The sequence below is a fragment of the Tinamus guttatus genome, unplaced genomic scaffold (genome assembly GCF_059628265.1).
Source record: "Tinamus guttatus ecotype Peru unplaced genomic scaffold, ASM5962826v1 Tinamus_guttatus_pri_ptg000356l, whole genome shotgun sequence".
Lineage (NCBI taxonomy): Eukaryota > Metazoa > Chordata > Aves > Tinamiformes > Tinamidae > Tinamus > Tinamus guttatus.
The window spans coordinates 3854345-3875937 of NW_028288890.1; the positions used below are offsets into that span (position 1 = coordinate 3854345).

The 21593-nt window shown below is 44.1% G+C and overlaps 2 protein-coding genes across 2 annotated transcripts in view; one reads left to right on the top strand and one right to left on the bottom strand.

The window, feature by feature from the left end:
* The window catches only part of STX1A (syntaxin 1A), a 213356-nt gene extending 211831 nt beyond the window's left edge, over nt 1–1525 (bottom strand). The window contains exon 1 of the mRNA XM_088530122.1: nt 1518–1525. The gene's annotated coding sequence lies outside the window, so the exon portion shown is untranslated. The remainder of the gene's footprint in view (nt 1–1517) is intronic.
* Nucleotides 1498–21593, top strand: part of BAZ1B (bromodomain adjacent to zinc finger domain 1B) — a 48842-nt gene continuing 28746 nt past the window's right edge. The window contains exons 1-7 of the mRNA XM_088530117.1: nt 1498–1645; nt 7982–8098; nt 9666–9810; nt 10787–10985; nt 14908–15029; nt 15812–16009; nt 18029–19721. Of these exons, the coding sequence (XP_088386243.1) occupies nt 1533–1645; nt 7982–8098; nt 9666–9810; nt 10787–10985; nt 14908–15029; nt 15812–16009; nt 18029–19721 (2587 nt within the window). The 5' untranslated portion in view covers nt 1498–1532. The remainder of the gene's footprint in view (nt 1646–7981; nt 8099–9665; nt 9811–10786; nt 10986–14907; nt 15030–15811; nt 16010–18028; nt 19722–21593) is intronic.

A 21593-nucleotide genomic window follows, 5' to 3' on the forward strand; every position in this document is an offset into this window, starting at 1 on the left:
ACACCTCCATATACTTTCATTGATGACTGACAAGGTAGAGATGAGGGCAAGCCTGCTGTTAATACACACTCTTTACTGCTAGATGAAACTATTTTGATAAATCAGTATCTCCTTTATGTAACCCTAGCTGCTCAGTGGAGATTCATAAGGGAAGCATGTAGCACGGATATCCTGGTTGTGTAACAGCCGTACCTAGCTTTACAGGCAGTAAATTTAACCTGTGCAGCAAGTTAAGTCTTCTCTTTCGCCCGAAGTGAGTACAGCAAAGCCAAGGAAAGCAGACCCCTTCCTTGGTGCATCAAAGCGGCAAAGACCCAAGACGCTGTGCCCTGTGCTCTGGGTGTTCCTGCTGGAGCAGGGGGTTGGACTAGATGATCTCTAGAGGTCCCTGCCAACCTCAGCCATTCTGAGATTCTGTGACCCTGGAATACACTTCTTGAACCGAAGCAGCTACTTTTAAACCGTCACATTCAGCCCTAACATGGCAGGAGGGCGCACAAGGCGCTGTCCTAGGCTCCTATTTTTGCTATAACAGCTTGTGGCAGCCAGCTGGGCAGCCATTACCTTTGAGAAGAGAAAGGCTGCGCCACACAGCCTGTTTCTTGGGGTAGAGCGGGGAAAGAGCGAGACCCCTCACCCTGACGCCCTGCTTTCCCTCCACAGAGGCAGCAGCCCAAGGCGACGCCTGGGAATCCCGCTTCAACACGTTCCGCATCATGGCGGCCGTGGGCGCCGCGCTCGCGGCCTACATCGGCAGCTGGTACTTCGGGCTGCAGGCGGCCGAGTGAGCCGGGGCCGCTCCGCCGCCCCGATATTAAAGTCGCGTCCCCGATAGGGGCCCGCTCGCCAGGCACCGCAACCGTCCGCGCCGCCCCGACCCGCCGGAGCCCCGCGGCGACAGCGCGGCCGCGCCCTGCGCCGAGGCGGCCGGGCCGGGCCGGGTCGGATCGCATCGGGTCGGATCGGATCAGATCGGGCCGGGCCGGGCCGGGCCGGGCCGGGTCGGGTCGGGTCGGGTCGGGCCCGGCCGTCGCCGGCGTCGCCGCGCTCCCACAATGCCCCGCGGCGCTGAGGACAAAGCCGCGCGCGCGGCCCAGCCGCGAGGCCCGGATGGACGGGGTCGAGGGGCGCCGCCATTGGCTGCCGCGGGGGAAGGGGCGGGGCGCGTAGCGGGGCCACAAAATGGAGCCGCGCTCGCTGCCGCTTACATAACGCGACCTCTCACCCCGCGCGCGGCGCAGCCGAGCTTGCGCCGCCGCTGGGCGGGGCGAGGCGGCGCGATTGAGGGGCGGCCTGGCCAATCCGGCGCCGGCAGCGCCGACCGCCTTCCAATCGGGCTCGGGATCGAGGCAACTAGGGCGGGTCTTGCAGGGCGGCAGCCAAGCTACGTTGCGCGCCGCGAGCCTCGGCCCGCCGCCCGCTCAGGAGGGGGAGGGGAATCTCCCGCCATTTTTCAACCGTCCCGCCCGGCTCCCGCCGCCGGGGTCGCCGTGAGAGCGCGCCGGCCGCGGCCAGCCCCCGCGCGCCCCGCCATGGCGCCGCTGCTGGGCCGCAAGCCCTTCCCGCTGGCCAAGCCGCTGCCGCCGGGGGAGCCGGGCGAGCGGTTCGTCATCCCGCACACGCAGGAGGCCTTCCGCACCCGCGAGTATCCGCCCGGCTCGGGGGGCCCGCGCGGGGCAGCCGAGGGGGGTCGGGGCTCCGTGACGGGGCGGCGGGAGGGCCGGGGAGAGGGGCGCGCTCCGCTGTCACCCGCCGCGGCGGCCGGCGGGGCCGGGCGGACAAAGCCGCTCCCGGCGCGATGCGGCGGCCCCGGGCGCGGGGCGGGAGGGGGGGGGCCGCGGGCGCCGCCGGGGGTCAAGTGCGCAGCGCCCCGCGGGGAGGCGCCCGGGGCCGCCCGGCTGCGCCGCCACCGTGAGGGGAAGGCGGCGCCGGAGCGCGGCCCCGTCGCTCCCCGGCAAGTTTCGGGGCTGACCTAAGGCCCGGTTAAACAGCGGGCGAGCGCCGAGCCGAGGCGGCGGGGGCGCCCCGGTGACCCCGGGCAGAGCGGCCGCGCACCGGTACCGGCACAGCGAGGGTGAGTGCGGCAGCGGCCCCGCGGGCCGCGTGCCCAGCCGCGGTCAGCAGGTAGCGGCTGCTGGAGCAGAGGGCGTCTCGAAAGCGTCCGAAGCACAAATTTGTGGAGGAAATTCATATTCCCCTGCATAAGGGCCGGCACAGAAAGCAGAGACTCCCTTGAGGAAGAAGGGATTAAGCTAGGGAACAGAAGCTTGCGGCGGACCTAGGGTTTTCAGCCTTAACGTGAGTATTGTCTCTTGCTTTGCTTTAGCACGAAGCTGTTTTTTTTGTGTGCGGCTCCAGGAGATTTCAGCATGTGACACTTCTTGTGAGACAGGAAGCGGACGTGGGCATCGGAGAGCCGTGCTAGGAGCCGCGCGCGCCGGACGGCCGCCCCGGGCCTCGTGTGCGGGCGCAGGACTTGCCCCACGCTGTAGCACACAGTGCTCGGGCCTCTGGGGCATCCTCTGTGAAGGGAGAGTCAAAATCTGAGGAAACTTGAGTGTGAAGACTGAAACTGTAGTGGAAGTGCATAAATATAGAAACATACATCAGTGCTCGTGTCAGTATGCAAAACAAAGGGGTTCCAGAGCTTGTACACGCTCTTGCATTTGAGAGAGTCTTGTTACTTGGGTATGAAGAATGGGCAGTTAAAGCCTCTAGGAAGGATTAGGTCGCTTTTGAAGAGGAAATGGGCATTTGAGTGCACATAGGCATTGCTAATGGATTCAGCTCAGTAAAATGAGATTGGAGAAGGTGTCCATTTAAAGATAGATGCTCACTTTTAAAATTTATTTCAAATTAGAGAAGTCAGTTTGTGACTGAGAATGTCACAAATCAGAGAATTCTGATGTGGTGTTTGCAAACTGAAAGGAGCTCAGTCATCCAACTGACCAAATAGAAATCTGCTCATTTCCTCTGTGAGGACCAATGAGTGATTGAAAAGAATGAGCTTAACTGTTACTTTTCTAAAAAATATGTGGTTTTGGGACTGCCTTTTAGGACCGGCACCGAGGAGCTGAGGGACACCTGAGGAGAGTAATCTGTGTGACTTTTGTGGATCTGTGAGTAGAGAGAGGACTCATTTCTTTAGATGCCCTGATAATATGAAAAGAAAAAAAAATAAAGATTACTTCTCATGAAGAGATCATGGTGTTAGACACAGGGCAAGAATGAAAGAGGAAGCACATGCAAACACTAGGAAGGATTCTAGAAAGATGCCCTGCTCTTGCAGAAAGTATTGTATTGGGCGTAGTGGGAGGCCAACCGCCTAGTATGTTCTAGAAAACCCATGTCTGCAAATATACATCATGAAACTAAAATGAGAGACTAGGTGATGTTGTGTGGGTTTTTTTGTTTTTCCTCCTTCCGCCTCGGAACATGAGCGACATAAAAACTGGAACAGAAAATTGCAAATGAGTCGGTAGGTTGGAGAGAGACAACTATGAGAGATATAACCCAAAGAAGCTCTGACGGGGGGCTTGGTCCCTTCTGTTTGTCCTAGATAATGCAAAGAAATGGCGTTTTTGAATCCAAATGTCATGCAGGGAGGGATATGTCAAGAAGTAACAAAGTAACAGTCTTTACTCAAACCAGCTTTGGGTTTCATTTATGCCAAAGCCTGGTGGAATATAATGTATTTTTGAACTTCCTTGCTTTCCCTATTGAAAAACTATTGATCGACCCTGGTTCTAAGGATGTGCAAGTCCTTATACAGCATGCAAATGAGGTATCTGAAAGATGTAAAGTTCTTTAGACGTTTTTTAATGACTTGTAGTGGTAGATTAAGCCAATAAAAATGGAAATTGGAGTATTGTATAACAAATAGGAGGAGAGGTATCTGCCCTGTGGGCATGTGTTGGAAAGCATCTAAAAGCAGTGGACAGGAGGATAGACTGGGTGACAGAGCTTGGGTGTTTACTAGGCTCTGACGTTTATTTGTAGCTTTGCATGGCTTCCTCCTGCTGCCAGATCCCCTTAAAACCTTTTAAGAGAACCCATGCTGTGCAGAGTCCCTGGCGCTGCAGAGAAGCCCTAGGCTTCTGGTCTCTGACTTGCAATGAGCCTTGCTAATTGTGTGGGTGCGGGGATGGATGAATCACTGGGCAAAGTCAGAAATAGACCCTGCTTTGCTGGAGCTCTGCAGGATCCGCTCCTGCAAGCGTGCGAGGTGTAAAAGCTGCCAAAAGCTGCTGCAAGCTGCCCACTTCCTGGGGGACAGAGCCCCAGATCGCCCCGCGGATGCTCGTGGGGAAGGGGCTGTCTGGGGCCTGTGCCGAGAGTTTAATGTCTGCAGAAAATACAAAATCTGCTGGACAATCTTTGCCGTCAGTGTGTGGGGTTGCTATAGTTAATAGCACAGAAAACATGAGGGAAAGTCAGACTGCCTTTGGCGTACAAGTTAAAGACTGCGGTTCCCATCCTCATGTCAAATCTGTGTCAAAGGCTGTATATGGCAGGGTGGAAACATGGGCACGTCACCTGCTGAAAGCTTGGCTGCTCAAGGAAGAAATAATATTTTTACATTGCTACTTTATGGTAATTTTGACTTCTTAGCTAATACAAGTGGGAACAATTAGGATACTCTGCAGATATTTCGAATTTGATACTATTTATTGAGGTCCTGATGCTGCTCCAGCAGTTACTAAGTGGCGCTTACTCATCTCCACATGCAGTGGTTAACTTGTTTACTTTTAAACTTTTTATTCTCTCTTTCAGAGGGTCTCTTTAAATTGAAAAAATCTTTGTTTTCTGGCTCTCAGCGTCTGGGGGATTTTCTGTATAATACATTTTGTTTAGCTGTTACACAGAGGGTAGTCATCTGTCTAATTTAACATGCGTGTTACTTGTTGCTGCTGGGAGGATGTTTACAAGTAGCTGACATTCAGATTCTTTTTTTTTCTTTTTTAAAAATTTCTTATTGTGTTTGGCGTTTGTGTGAGTGGGAGCTCCAACCATGTGCTGTTTGTTGAAAGCAGGGTTGGTTATGGCAAAGCAATAAGACCTCACCTGTAATCCTGAATCAGACCCATTGTATCACCAGAAATACATTGGGTTTGCTTCCAGTTTGAATGCAAAGGACTAAATAGCATACATGCAGTGATTCTGTTAGATGTACACGAAACTTGTGGCAATATTCTCCTGATTTTTGTCTTTGTCCTCACCCAGAATTTTGAAGCAGAGCCTGGTTTGGGGGCTTTCATGCCTGGGCCACAAAGGCCGGGTAGACCTGGTGGGCTGAACCTAGAATGCAAGTTAAAGACTGTGGCCAGGAGTCAGTGTTAGACGAGAGCTGACCAGCTGTAGGTGGAATTAAGTTGCATTTGAGAGACAGAGCTGATCTGGAGGGGGAATTGCTCTATCTGCTGTTTTTAAACGTTGGTGTCGATCTTAAAAGCAGCGTTTTCGTGTTGATGGGACTGAGCTTGTTCTCACTCACGTATACAAGGAAGGAGAAGCCTTGGTTGAAGTTGCTGTGGTTCTTCCTGCCTATATGAGAAACAGTGCTAAAATATGTATTTATCAACTGGAGCTGTGCATTTATTTGTTCTCTTGCTTCTAAAAGGAAAGGACTCTGTAGGACTAGAGAGAACAAAGAGCTGGCAAGCATAGTAGGAAAGAAAACCTTAATTTTCTCGCCCTGGCGTATCTCAAATACTTAGCTTCAGTTAGAATATTAAAATTTTGTGGACTTTTTTAATGCAAATGTGCTGATCCCTTATTTTTTTTTTCTTTTTTTTTGCACTTATGGCACCTGTGAGTTTTTGGTACCCAGGTGCTGTCTATGCACTTGCAGAGGAAAAGCCCAGGGTAATATGAGGTGGGGTCACTGAGGGAAGACTGCTCTGGTCTTTGGGTTTAGGTTCCTCTCTGCTGTGATGACTGAATGTGGTTTTAGTGGCCCTTCTTGTGGGAAGGGAGTAGCATTATGGCTGCCATTTAAGCATTATTAGAATTAATTGCTGTAAATACAAGCAGGAGCCCTGCTTTCCCATATGATTTTCTGCTTAACACCACTATGGAATCTGCGATTGCCATTTTAATGAAGGTGGCGGGTGCCCTGTGCACTCTGGGTTCTACCTGCCACCTCTGTGCTGCTCGGCCAGCATGAGGGGCCTTCTCGCTCATGTTCTGTAACTCATCTGGGGGGAGGAGAAAAAGCAGTGGAGCTACCTGGACATTGCGGGTATGCAGGTCAAAATTGAGTACAGAGCAGCTGAGTTCTGCTATTTATGGTTGCATTGATTTAAGCCTGTCTTGTCAGACTTACAGCAGCCTCTTTTTTTTTTTTTAAAAAAAAAAAGGGGAGGAGGGGGAAGAAAACTTAATAATAACCTAATCTTTGAATCCTCAGACTTAAGAAGGATGAAAATTTGGCCAGAGGGCTCAAAACTTATTGGAGGCCTGTCCAATCCATTGGATGTGCAACCCAATCTAAGAATGGGACATTGCACAAGCTGTGCTGTCAGAGCTTGTAAAACTGCCGATTTCTTCTCAGCTTTCAAACCCATTGCAGACAGAGGAAACTTTAAGCTATCAGCAATGGCGAATTTCTCCGAAGGTTACTCTATTTTCTTGCATAGCACCAGTTGCTGTGGCTATGGCGTAGCTGTTTGTCAGTGTTCACAGTGTAGCTTTCTGTTAGCTAAGGACTGGTGGAGAAATGTCCACGAGGTTTGCTGCAGCTGTGCCTTGCCTTGCTAGTAGGAATCTTTATTTAAAAAATTAAGTCCCACTAAGATTTTCTTGAAAAACGAAGTATGCTCCGAACAAGACGAGTGATTTGCTGTGGCTGGTAACTTTGCCTTCACAGGAGTGTAGGGAAATCTGTTCCTGTAGTGTGCTCGCTTTCAGAATTAGCACTTGCATGGCAGAGGGCTGAGCCGCTGTAGTTAGCACAAGAATGCTCTGTGCTTCCCTTTCTGATGGAAAAGGCACGGCACGCAGAGGGAAGGGTGCTTTTCTGGCCTCCTTCAGGTCAGGGTAAGGCAGCTTAAGCAGGCTTTCATGGGGCAAATGCAGATTCGCACTGTGTTAGTTTTTGTTATAATTATCCCTCTACATATACTATTCATAGAAAACAAAAGGTGCCTTGTGTGTCTGTGTTCACTGTTGGATAATTACTTTTCAGGTAGACTGAGCAGAGCACGGGCACAGATGCTCACTCGGAGCAGGCGATGCTGTAACTCGCGCTGCTGCCTGCAGATGACTACAGTAATTTCCTTTGCTGCTCTTAATGGCCAGAGTCACTTAAATGGGACATAGGAAATAGGCATTGCTGTTGATCAGAAAACTGCTAGTTCTGTGCTAACCTAGGAGACAGTTACTGTTGGAAAATACAGGAAAGACATACTGTCTTTTGCTTTTAATTTCATTTTTGTGTGTGTTGTTTTGTTTTTGTTTTGTCCACAAATGATTAGAGTATTGGGCAAACTGAGACTTTGCATCTTGTATTTATAATGCTCCCCCCTTTGCGATATTAGAGCAGTAGCACATGGAATTAAAGGGTTCCCCAACTCTTGGTTTTGGACATTCAGAAACAGAGATGCTTAACTGTACCCTGTCTGCGCCTCATGCCCATGATACGTTTGTGTCATTTATGAGTGAATAAGCTCCAGAAAGCTGAAAAGTAGGTTGGCAAAACCCAGACCTTTTCAGCCATGTGTGTTTAGTGCAGCTGATGAATTGCCAGTGGCAAGGCCTCTTCTGTCCTGCCAGCGCAGAGCAAGGACGGCCACTTGGGCTGCAGAAAGTTCCAGCGCATCCTGTTGGATTGAAAGCAGCGTCTCCATGGTAAACCCTGCAATGTTTCTTGCCCTTCATGCAAGCAAATAGGAAGGGTTTAATTGAATTTGGTGGTCTTGTGCTACTTTGGTTGTGCTTTCCGCTCCATACATCCTGTTTTCCTGAGCTGCTGCTCCTGCAGAGAGTATGAAGCCCGGCTTGAAAGATACAGCGAGCGAATCTGGACGTGCAAAAGCACCGGGAGCAGCCAGCTGACACACAAAGAAGCCTGGGAGGAGGAGCAGGAGGTCGCTGAGCTGTGAGTATCAGCGCAGGGGTTGGTGCGTGTCTGTCTTCAGGCACTGGGGCAGAGGAGTGGATTTGGGTGATATATGTGATTGGTTTGGAGGTAGGTAGATTTTTACTGACTAAGTAGATGCAGGGATTCTGGAGTTGAAAGCAAATTAAGTCCAAATTTGAGGCCATCACTAATGCATTGGACTAATATACTTACTAAGTGTTCTGCATCTTCATGTCGCTTTAACAGAAATAGTTCAACATTGGTACTTGGCCAATTTTAAAGCTAAATCATGGGAATTTTTCAGAAGAAAATGATCTCGAAGGAAGTAAAGGAGAAATATAAGGTCAAGCCCCTGGAGGGTTTCACATCAGTGAGGTCTACAGCCGTAAATGTTTTTCCCAGATCTGCATTGGTGTTGCCATTGCACTATATACAACAAGTAAAACTAGTAAAAGTTTGGGAATCGCCTCCCCTTGAAGCAGTAACGAACAAAAGGAACCCAGCCAGGGAATTTACTGTGTTCAGAGCAACCCTGTTTTTCCCTGTTGCTGTCCCTGACCTCCCCTCTAGCCCAGCGGGTAGGGCCTGACATCCAGTTTGCTCTCTGCTTCCAAGGTGCAAGTCCATGGCTGAACCCACGTGTGTGCGCTATTTAATGATTGCTGCACAGCAGGACTCGATGCCAAACAAGCAACATGTTTCTCTGTTCTATGAATTCACTTGGATTCCTATGACTTGTTCCTTGATCTACTTGGGGAGATTGTTATAATACTACCTAAGAAATTTTCTGCTGTCTTTTTAATACAGCAAATATTAAAGAGTAATACAGATTTTTGATTCATTGGCAAGGAAATTAATAGCCTTTAAGGAGAAATTCCCCATAACGGAAGGTTAATTACATTCTTAAAGAAGCATATATGTTTCCTGATGGTCCTAATTTCTCTGAGGCTTGAAGTAGTTGTGTTCAGTTCTTCACTAATATACTTGTTTGAGGGCAGAGTATCTAGCTGCCTCTATAAACACAGAATCTTGAAGTGACCAAGTTCAAGTATACTAGTTTAATGTCACTTTCTTTTGAGTAGTGATGCTTAATTAATTGGCCACTCCGGAAAACATTCAGAAATGAAAATGGAATATTAATGAAAGATTGTTCAATAACCCAGTTTAAGCTAAATGTGAAGGAAAAAAAGATTCTGTGAAATGCAATTTTTAGACTTGTCTCTGAAACAGGATTATAAGTTTCCTAGGGAGTTCACTGACTACTTTAATACCTGTCACCCATCTGAATCAAAAAGTTCAAGCAGTTTATTGTAGGGACAAATTTGTTCGTGGTGATTGCAGAATAGAGCTGATGACTCGGTCTACAATAGATGCCTTAGTTTGGGAAGCTGAAAGAGCTTTGGAAAAAGAAGAGTGTGGAAGGGGGATACCCCAAAAAGCCTGCAGATCTTTGCATCGTAATGCACGAGGCAGATTGCCCCATTGCCTTGGCTGCTAATGTTCTTGGAAGTTGTGAACTGGGGGACTCCTTTGCACTTTGGCTTTTATTTCCCAAATCACGAAAGTGTCTCATGTCCTTGCTCAGCTTGAAGGAAGAGTTCCCCATCTGGTATGAGAAACTGGTACTGGAGATAGTCCACCACAACACCGTCTCTTTGGAAAAGTTGGTAGATGCTGCTTGGCTGGAGATCATGACCAAATTTGCGGTGGGAGAAGAGTGTGCCTTTGAGGTAAGGTTCTGTTTTCCATTATTTCCCATGCTTCTGCACGTTATCTTGTTTGTTTGTTTATTTATTTAATCTATAATCAAAAGAAGAGGCCCAGTGTTGGCCACTTACACTAGCTGAAAGATGGTGCCAGGGAGAGCACCTGCTTTTCCAGTAGTTAAATAGAAAAATATTCCCTAAGCAAAGGCATGTGGGCGACCTGTACTGAGAAAAAGTGATTGATTTGGAAGGAAATGGTGATATATTTTAGAGCTGTTTATGTGCAGATAAAGATATTAGATATCTTTATTATATAGATATTATTAATATTCTATAGATAGATTCTATAGATAATATTAGTCACTTAAAAATATATACTTTTGTATATGTGCTTACTGTGTAGTAGTTTTTTCATATAGCATGTCCTCCAAAGGACAAGCAGTGTTAAACTGACGTAGCTTGAACTCTGCTGCTTGGCAAGTCCTAATAGTTAAAAAAAAAAAAAAAAATAGTTCCCTCCAGAACTTGAACTGATGGAGAAAACTCAAGACTGTTAAAAGTAAGGGCAAGCTTTAAGGGAAGGTGTTATGAAAAGCTCCCTGCTGGAAGGCCATTTAGGGCTGATGGAGGTCCTGATATAGCACTTTGCCTCTTGCCCACACACTTAATTAGGCTGGGAAAGCAGCACTATTAAACAGTTGAAAACTTGCTGATGGGTAGTCTCTATTTCTCAGTTTGTACAGAACTTCCAGGTAGGATTTTTTTTTTTAAACTACTCCTATACCCCTTTGCTAAGACACACAGTGATTTCCTCAAGAAAGTGTTGTGTCAAACAACAGTTTGTGGCTCTTTTTACTTAATTTTGTGGGTTTGTTTGTGTTTTTTTGTTTGTTTGTTTTTCTTTAGCTTCTCCTACTCACAGTGTTACACTTATCAGTGTGTGTTCCTTGTTCAAGTTCAGCTTTTATAAATATATATATATATATTTATTCCCGCACAGGTTGGTAAGGAAAAAATGTTGCCTGTGAAGGTTTTAAAAATACATCCCTTAGAGAAAGTAGACGAAGAGGCCTCTGAAAAGAAATCTGATGGCACTTGTGACTCCCCATCCAGTGACAAAGAGAACTCCAGCCAGGTAGCCCAGGAAAACCAGAAGGAATCCATCCTGAAGGAGGATGACAACAGGAGGGAGAGTATGAGTAAGTAGTAAGACACCATGCCAGTCACACAACTGGTGCAACTGAGTGAACAAGCAGCTCAATTTGTGTACATCTTGGGCTACAAATGTTCAGTGTGGTATTTCAAGAGTTTATTGGCTTATGAACCTGACATTTTCATCTTCAGTGATGCGGTTTCCTTGTCATTAGTGCTGCTGACTGTTTCGTTTTAAAGCAGAAAATGCATTTAAGGCATAATGCTAAAAGCAGTATGTGGAAACTCACAAGCTTTGAAGGTATACTAAGCATATATTTTTTTATTTAAGAAAAAAGTGGGAGGAAAGGAAGGGGGAAGGAATGAAGAAAACTTTTTTTTTTTTTTTTTTTTTTTAAAAAGTGTATGTGGAATCATTAAGTTTTGCTGTGATATCCTTACCTCATCATCAGAACAAACATCCTCGGTTCAAAGCTTGTGCTTCTGCAGTCAGAAACAAGCCATCTTTTTTTTTTTTTTCTTTCATCTCCCCAATTGACATTGAAAGCAGGTTTTATTTTGATATTTTGCCCCTCAGCTTTCTGGTTTTCAAATGCAGAAAGGGAAAAGAAAGTGCAGAAAAGGGCGTTAAATTTTTTTGAAGGGTTCAAAATAAAGCATGCTTTGAAACACACTTCCACTTTCTCATGTCTGTTCCTCCTTGCTGCAGTACAAAATGCTGGACATCCAAAGCTTTTTGTGACTCCGAAATGGTACTGTTAAAAGGAAAAAACAGATTAGTTTCATGTCCTGTGCAGTTTAAAAGGAGGAGTGGGAGGAAACTGAAAAATTTCTTAAGAGTCTTTTTCAAAAGTGCTATAAAAAAGAATAAAGCTCTAATCTGAATAGCTGAACTTAAAGGCACATAAATGTAATGAGCTGCTTTCATTTCCAAACAGCCACGCTAACGTCTGAGGAAGGTGTGTTTGGCTTCCCCATTAGAGAAGAAGAAATCAATAGCAAAGTCAGGACTACACTACCATGTCTTCCAAGCTCTAGTCCAAAGTTAATCATCAACAGGTTTTGATTTGTACCAGAAAATGTTATAAAGTGTTTTGATTTCATGCACTAGTCTGTATTACCAGGGAAGAAGAAAAACTTCTTGCAGGTAAAAGAATTGCAGGTAACATCCTGGCCCTAAGCCCATCCTTTGAAGCAATAGGAGTGCTTGGACAGGGACCTACACATGTCACTGGGTGATAGTTCTCTTCAACCACTTCCAAAAAAAAAAAAAAAAAAAAAGGTATTTTTCCATACGTTTTATAAGTCATCATTAGCCAAATTCACAGCAGTATCTTTGCTTTTGGGTGTTTTGAAGAACATACTTTTTTCAGTGTAGCCCAGCCATCTAACCAGCTGCTTTCAGCTGCAGTCTTGCCAAAATAGCAGTGTGGCCCCTTGAAGAGCGACGTAGCTTCTTGCAGGGGCGATTGCTCTGCAGTGCTCAGGCTCTGACTTGGCTCATTACCTGACCTGGATTCACCTGGGTCACTTTCCTTAGAAGATAAAACTCAAATCAAAAGCACTAGCAGTTGAGTGATAAAATTATCAAAACAGGAAGCGTTTGTATTTTAGCTATTTTCCATGTGCATATATATTAATTCCAAGGATATTTAATTGCTAATACTTTTATATCCTTGACTGTAGCAGAGCATGATTTACAGATGTAAAAACTCATTAGCTAGTGCTATCTATATTCGAAAGTCCACTTAAAATTATAATGTAACAATTTGGATATTTATAAAGTATGCTACAGCGGAGACTTAACTGCATTAAAAAAAATGCTTTATTTAGTGGGTTCAGATTCTGAAAGAAACTGTAAGCAGTATCTGGGTGTCACCTGGTTGCACTTTTTTCTTTTTTTTTTTTTTTTCTTCCTTTTTTTCTGGTAAGTTGTATACTTGGCCATTGTAATATGGGTCAGTACAGAAGGAGCATTTAAAAGTCACAGCTGACCCTGTATATGACACTAGGTCATGCAAAAAGCTGTATGTTTCTGTGTGCACACAAGGGGGCAGAGCTAACCTTAGCATTTTAGTTATAGGTGGGTCTAACTTGCTGGTTTTCTTGCAGGAAAGAGGCAGAGAGGGAGAAGAGCTTCAGTGCCGTGGGGCTTATGGTCTACTCTGCTTCAGAAATTAAGCCTAGTTCTTTATACAAGAGTTATTGCATTGGATGTGCAGTCTGAACTGGCTTTGTATTTTTAGTTGCTTAGGGATTGAACTCTGGAAAGAAAAATCTGCAGAAATGAGAGAAAAAGGCTAGTTTTTCCTGAACGTTGATGGTCAGCTACTGAAGGCAGGTTCTACAGCTTGAGCTGTAGCTGGAGTTAATACTGCTTTGGAAAATCCAAAACATTTGGTGAGCTGAAGGAGCAACATCATTTGGATGCTTTCATGAGGTTCCAATGGTGTAGCTAATGTAAGTCTTATTAAAGTACTTATTAAAGTGCTTATTAAAGTACAATTCACTTGAAGCATATGGTTTATAAAAAATAATTTCAGAAAAAAATGCCTAGTATTTTGTTTTTAATCAGAAATCCAGTTACTGTTTAGTGCAATTCATAGAGTCATTATGGTTGGAAAAGGCCTTCAAGATCATCAAGACCAACTGTAAGCCCTTCAACACCATGCCTGTTAAAATTCAATGCTCATCCCTACTTCTAGGCTCTAGAAAGTAAATCATTTCTAAAGGGTAGGTCACTGAGGTGGCTTTTTAACCTCAGTCCTTTAAAGTCCAAGAAACATGTTCTTACTTCTTAAATGTAAACCTGCCCTCACAGCCAGTCAAGGTAACACTTGACCACTTGGAAGGCCTTAAAGCAAATCTCTCAAAGCAGATCTCTTACAACTTGGTGTCTTGTAAGCAACTTCCATTGCTCTCTGCTCAATAATGACCAGAGAAGCAAAGCATAGGACCAAGATTTTTGAGAAATGGAAAACAAAAGTTAATTTGCAGCCTGATGCGCAATGAGATGGTTAGTCTCGCTTCACATGCACTGTGACTCTTTCTACAAAATTTAAGAGATTTATATATAAAATATATATATGCATGTATAAATCATGTTTGACTTGGATCTAGCATCTTATGACTTGCGTTCTCTATGTACTTAGTAAATAATTATTTCCATCCATCATGCTTGCTTTAGCATTTGCTTTGAGTTATGCCTCCAAACAGAAAGGTTTGAGGATCAGGATCTTCAATGAGCTTGTTTTAATTATAGGTGGTTATTATTTGTAGCCCGAATATAAAAATAGTAGACCCAATATCTGCTCTCAGGTGATTCCCCCTTTACTCCGTTTGGTTACATTCACCTTAAGAATAATAATTTAAAAAATTGTCTTAAAAAGCTTAAAATCTTCAGCTTAATTAGCCCATGTGTACATGGGCTAATAATGTGTACATGGGCTAATAATAGTAAGACATTTGTAATAGTTTTGTGACACTTTAAAGCCAATGAAGGTAAATGATTTCAAAAGTTATTTTAACTTAGAATTAGTAATTCCTGCAATAGAATTAGTTGAGATGTAGGATGTCAGACAACTAGGGATCATGGCAGCAACTCTGGAATGTTTAGAGAGATTTAGGTGTTAAAGGCCTTTTTCCTCTTTATGAACCTCATAGAAGTTTTCTGTCTTCATATAGCTGGTTGGAGCTTCCTTTCCATAAAAAGATTTGTTTAAGCAGTTCAACTGGTCCTTTATAGTCCTTAAAAGATTGGTGCTATCTTCTATTTTGGGACTCTGTTCCCAGCCTGCGCTTTTAGAATGATTCTAAACCAGGATTTGGGAATTTTTCCTGATGTTCAAGTTTAACCAGCTCCTCTATACATGGCAATTAGGGGAGATTGACTTCCAGGCACAATGTGGATTTCACTTTTCTCGCTCTTGACACTAAGTTGCTTAATGTCTTTCCTCGTTTGTTTTCCAGACGATCGAGCACGTAGATCTCCTCGGAAGCTTCCTACTTCATTGAAGAAGGAGGAAAAGAAGTGGGTTCCACCTAAATTTCTGCCACACAAATATGATGTGAAGCTGAAAAATGAAGATAAGGTGAGATGACTGCTTGGGTTCTTTCTGGTATAACATGAGCATATGATTTTGATTTAAATAAATGCTCAGTCTGCCTATACAGCACAATATAGAACCCCCTGAAGCAGTCATGGGGTTGGGAGTGGGTTGCTTGTATTTATGCAGTTGTCTGTTAGGACGATGAACTTGGCTGTTTCTACAACCGAGTCACAATGATATGGTCAGCTTGAGAGTTGTCACTGTGAACTGCCTAATCTCTGGTCAGACAATTAATCAAGGTTGGTCAGAGGTAAACTCATATTAATAATGTTAGTTCTAACTGAAATTGTGATGAGTCATAAGCAATTGCACTTCAAGAAGCACTGTGTTGCTACTGTACTGCTATGTGTGGTTTTTATTATCTGTTTGCTAATTTGATAGAAAGGCAGTGTTGACCTCAACTTAATGAGTACAGCTTGCAGAACTCCTGCTTTCTTCTCAGGGGAAAAAATATAAAAACCAGAACACTGATATGTAAAAGCTTTTAAGTTGGTAGTAAACACGTGCCGGGGAAGAGCAGAAGTTTCTATTGTTGCTAAATAAAGCAACAGAGTTTAGCAAGAAAACTACAACATACGTTGTTTTTGATGACCTTTTTAGCTAACTGAATCTTCTTCCAATCTCTGTCACATTGAGCTTCAGAGAGAGGGTTTGCAGATCTGAAACATTATAATGGTCACTTCTCCTTTTTGCTGTATAAGATGCATCTATAACGTCACTGAAAGCTGAATATGAACAGTCTGTCTTTTTACGTTATCTCCAAGATCATCAGCAACGTACCAGCAGATAGCTTGGTCCGTACGGAGCGGCCTCCCAACAAGGAGATCCTGAGGTACTTCATCCGTCACAACGCGCTACGGGCCGGCACCGGCGAGAACGCCCCGTGGGTCGTGGAGGATGAGTTAGTGAAGAAATATGCTCTGCCCAGTAAATTTAGTGACTTCCTGCTTGACCCACATAAGGTAAGAATTTCTATGAATATTTTCTGGATTTAGTGGTGGGGAATAAGTGAGAAAGTCTTGGCTAAGGCTTCTGTGGGTCTGTTGGATTTTGGTGCTCTTGAGCTTAAATTTAGAAAGATGCAGAGCAGGGAAGTCTGCTCTTCTGAAAAGAGTTCTGCTCTTTGTGAGGTTAAATCACTTGAATATCTGAAACAGCAATCCACATTGAAACCACAAGCTTTGATGTGACCGTGTTTTCTTAGCTTTGCCAGGAGTGATTTCATTACTTGCCTCCAAATAATGGGATTTCCTTATGTGAGGGGAAAAATAGAAGAGCTATAGTCCTTACCTGGTAATATCTGTTATTGGAGCATTTTCATGGTCAAAGTGGAAGAGTTTGATATCTCTGACTGTACAATACTTGGTCCTTCTGTGGTACTGGATTGAGGGATGGCTGTTCGCTCCATGAAGGAAGTTAAATATAAGAATCTGTGCACAAGTGATTCACAAATGATATTGTGCGTTTTGGGTCGTGTATCAGATGATTTTGCATAAATCCTGTTGCATGCTTTCCATCAATTCCAGGATTCCCTGGTTAACTCCACAGCAGATCCTGCAAATCTTCATATTGAATATACCGAACGCACTAAATAGCTGAGATGTTTTTGTCCTCAGTCCTTTGCAGTGACCATCCAAATACACTGTTAATGGAGTAAATGTCATACAATCCTGCTGTCTTAGAATCCATCTTTGGGTATAGAAAGAACTATCTTTTTATTTGCTAAGCCTGTGTCCATGTGGACTCAAGCTTTGTCAAATTCCGTTGTATAACAAGAACAGAAGTATCTGGTATATCATTTTTCTCTTTAGGAAGACAGCTTCCTTGGGATTTTCTACAAATTTGCAAACTCATTTAATTAAAAACTTAATTCTTCTTATATGAGCTGCATTTACCCTGCTCTAGTATTTGGGTTCACCCTTTTTACTAGAAGGTTTTTTGTGGTAGTGTGCAAGGTTTTTATTTGGAGCACTGATGGGCAGAGGCATGCTTGGAGTAAAGAAAAAATATGCACCTGTAACATTTTAATGTGACTTCCATAAGCTTAGCGTTATATTTAGGGATGGCTTTTTCCATGGCACATTTCCCATTTGAATTTCCCTTGAATTTTAGACGCTGAGAAGTGTCTGAAGAATGCACTAATCTAGAATTAGTGTTCTGGCAAAGTAACTTTGTGCTTGTGACAGTTTAATATATGGTATGAACTGCAAATCTGATATTTGTAATTATCATGATTCATAGCAGTTCTGAATGTTTTCAGCTTAAATAATTTTCTTCAGCAAAAATGTCAACACAGAATTGTTGCAGAACCAAGTTAAACAGTGATTCGAGTAGTCTGCTATCTTCAGTGTAGATTTCTCTATTGGAGTAATGAAGACCCTTAAATGAGGGGTAAGGCCTGATAACAATGAAAATCTAGGAGTCAGGATTGTCATAAAAATACTTCTAACTTGATCACATTGTGTATTTGCATGTAAGTAATTCTTTGACTGCATTTTTTTTATTTTTAGTATGCTTACTACTACAAGTTTCCCTTTTTTTTTTTTTTCTTTCTAATAATCTTAATTTTTCAGCTCATAATTTCTGGTAACTTTACTCATAACCTAAAGGTTATATTTCTGCACATGTTCTAGGTTGTATTTTTCACTCTTTTTTATGTTTTCATTTCTCATTAATTAATACTGAATGCACTCTGAACCTGAATTTGGGATGCTGAGATGCTTCTGAAGCCAGTCTCACTCTGAGTCAAACTTTTTTGTGAGTCAAACTTTTTTGTGGTGAAAGTAGGCTAAAAGCTAGACTATTTAAAAATCAGCTTTAAATGATCAGCTATCCAGTAACATTAGAATTAAATTCTCAAATAATCAGGTTTGAAAACAATCAAGTTTGCTCAAGCTTGACGCAAGAACTAGATTTCCAATATCCATCACTTTTTCTTTGCTTTAAAATATTAACGTAGAATATTTTTGCTTTAATTATAGTATATGACTCTCAACCCATCAACCAAGAGGAAGAGCTCCGGATCACCAGACAGAAAACCTTCCAAGAAATCCAAAGCTGATGGATCATCCCTGGGTCAGCCGCTGAGCCCTACTCTGTGGTGTCACGTGCATTTGGAGAAGTCTATTATTGGGTCTCCACTGAAAGTGAAAAACTCTAAGAACTCAAAATGTCCCAAAGAGGAGTTGGAAGAGGTGATGAAAATAGTGTCACCTGGTAAACTTGGCCCTAACTTTCACATTCCAAAGAGGAGCCGATTGGGAAAGGGTAACAACAAATCCTTGGACAAAAAGCAGAGGGGCAAAAGGGTTTTAAATGGGCAGAAATCATCTGGGAAATCAAAATCTCCTAGAAAAGGCTTGAAGGCTCCAAAGATGAAGATGAAACAAATGACACTACTGGACATGGCAAAAGGTACCACTAAGGTGTCCAGGTCTCCTAGGAATTCAGGAGGCACCCCTAGGTCTTCCAGCAAACCCCAGAAACTGCCTCCTGCAGCACTCCATCTCATTGCCTATTACAAAGAAAACAAAGACCGGGAAGACAAGAAAAGTGCCCTTTCCTGCATCATCTCCAAAACTGCCAGGTTGCTCTCAAATGAGGATCGTGCCCGTCTCCCCGAAGACTTACGAGGGCTGGTGCAGAAACGCTACGAGCTCCTAGAGCACAGGAAGAGATGGGCCACCATGACAGAGGAGCAGCGAAAGGAGTATCTGAAGAAGAAGAGGGAGAAGCTGAAAGAGAAACTGAAGGAGAGAGCGAAGGAGCGGAAGGAGAAGGAAATGAAAGAAAAACTGGAAAATCAGAAAAGATTTGAGGACCAAGATCTTAAAGGGAAAACCTTGCCTAGTTTTAAACTGGTTGATACTCCAGAAGGACTGCCCAATACTCTCTTTGGGGATGTAGCCATGGTGGTAGAATTCCTGAGCTGCTATTCAGGGTTGTTGATGCCAGATGCTCAGTATCCCATTACAGCAGTTTCTCTGATGGAAGCGCTCTGTGCAGAGAAAGGGGGCTTTCTTTACCTGAACCGGGTGCTGGTCATTCTCCTGCAGACGCTGCTGCAGGATGAAATTGCTGAGGATTACGCCGAGTTGGGCATGAAGCTCTCTGAAATACCACTTACTCTGCACTCTGCTTCCGAGCTGGTCCGCCTGTGCTTGCGCAAGTCAGATGTACAAGAGGAAAGTGAGGTCTCGGATAATGTGGATGAAAGCAAGGATTCAGCAACTTTTGAGGATAATGAAGTACGGGATGAGTTTTTGGAGAAACTGGAGACATCAGAGTTCTTTGAGCTGACTCCTGAAGAGAAACTGCAAATACTGGCAGCTCTCTGCCACCGGATTCTGATGACTTACTCCGTGCAGGACCATGTGGAGGCCAAGCAGCAGATGTCTGCTGAGCTGTGGAAGGAGCGTCTTGCTGCCCTGAAAGAAGAGAACGACAAGAAGAGAGCAGAGAAACAGAAGCGGAAAGAAATGGTGGCCAAGAACAAGGAGAATGGGAAGGATGAGAATGCAATGGGGAGAAACGAAAAGAAAAAAAATGAGCTAGTGAAAATAGAGCACCGGGTAGAAGTAGAGGCTGATGATATGATCAGTGCCGTGAAGAGCAGGCGCCTGCTTGCCATCCAAGCCAAGAAAGAGAGGGAGCAACAGGAAAGACAAATGAGAGGTAAGAAAACTACCAGTGGAGTAGAGCATGTGTGTGTGTCACACAGTAGGAGAGAATAAAAGAATCTAATGTTGAAAGCTCACAAGTCTGTTTCCAAGACTGTTACCTGAGTTCAAGGAGCTACCTGGTTGGGGAAGTACAGTTCAACGGCTGTAGAACTTTGAGTGACAGCTTCAGAAAGATTTTAGATGTTCCTTTTATGGCTCAAAATCCACCATCTCAGGGGAAAGAATCAGTAACTGCTTTTTTATGTGTGGTCATCCTTTGTATTGTGACTTTCTAATCCTGTCAGACTCGTGAAAGCTGAAGAACAGGCACTTTGTTCTGGCGTAGGAAGTCACGTTTGTCCAATCTCTTCTGCCTCTCTTATGCGCAGAGGAGACAATTCCTGACCAACGACCAGTTCCCGCAGCTACTGCTGGCCCTGGTGCTATATGCACTGTCAGTAGCTGTTAGCTCCTTTTTCCCAAGGAGGGCACAGATTATAAATTTCTAGCATCTCATTTTAAACAACTAGTTATGGAAGCTTATAAATATAAACTGTCTGCTCAGACTTCTGCCAGTCATCAGTTTTATTACCAAATTCTGCATACCTCTATGTGGTGCTTTTTCCTAAGGAATATGCAACGCGAAGCACAAAACACTTGGGCAGAATCACGCCACAGGGGAATTTTTTCTATATATATTGTAGTAAATGTGGATAATAGACATGTGTAAGTGGACAGTCTAACTCATCTAGGTTGTCATTTTCCTTCTGAAATGGCTGAGGAAAAAGTTTCCCACATGGAGTCTCCAGTGTGTCCGCTGGAATCTGGAAGCATTTGCTCTACATGACCAAGAAGAGCTGAGTAACGTGGGCTTCCCTGGGCTCCTTGAGGAGTGCAGTGGTTACAACTATGCCTCACCTGAAAAATAAGTAGTCCTTTCAGATCTTATGTTAAAAGCCGTGAGTCTCAGAAGTATCAGTAATATCTAAAACAGATAAAAGTTGGTCTGCTTGATTCTCATCAGCAGAGGGTTCAGTGGAGGCTTGTTTACTCATGCCATGTCTTGCACTGCTTCCAGCACAGGTTAGTTTCTATCTGTCCAGGAGACCCTTATTAAAGTTGCAATGCAACAATCCTGACTCTTGCTGCTCTAAACTCGTTTCTGCTGGTAAAAGTAGACTCTTACTGCTGGCCTGTTTCTTTTTGCTGAGATCTGACCCTTCTCGTTCTGTTTTTGAGCTGTCTCCTCGCTGTCACCACACCCAAACTAAGGCAAAGAGGAAATTCTTACTAATCCTGGGTTTTCTGGTTGCATTTCGTCCAACTGGCTTCTTGCTGACTTATTTCCTTTAAATGTTATCCTGGTTCTTCCACGTTGGAGTAGTTGAAGATCCGGTGGTGCTCTATTCTCTCTCCAGAATAAAGTGCCAAGCATCTCATATGCTGTAGCTGGTTGTCTCTGAGTTGATTCTTGAGTTTTCCAGTTGTTTGATGGCAAGTACAGAGTTGATCAAGATAATTAAAAATCATTCGATTTTGGTGCTGGGGAAGTACAATCTGGGGGGATTCTGCAAGGAAAAAAAAGGTGTCTGTGGCAAGGAAGGAAGGATTCAGCCTTTCATTAAGGTTTGACCTCGTATTATTTCCTTTCCACATAGCAAATCCTAACATTTCAGGCTCCTGAGCCTCCTTTTATCCATTAAGCAGCTGGTACCGAGGCATAAATAAACTAACAGATCTTGGTGCACTGTGCAGTCCTGCACAGGCTTCCGAATTGGGAACTGATGTGGTTTCTGTTCTGGGAAGGAAAAAATAATAATAATAAAAAAATGCAGAAAAACAAAATACCATCATTAGAGCTGTCTCGTATGCTGCTGCAGAGCTT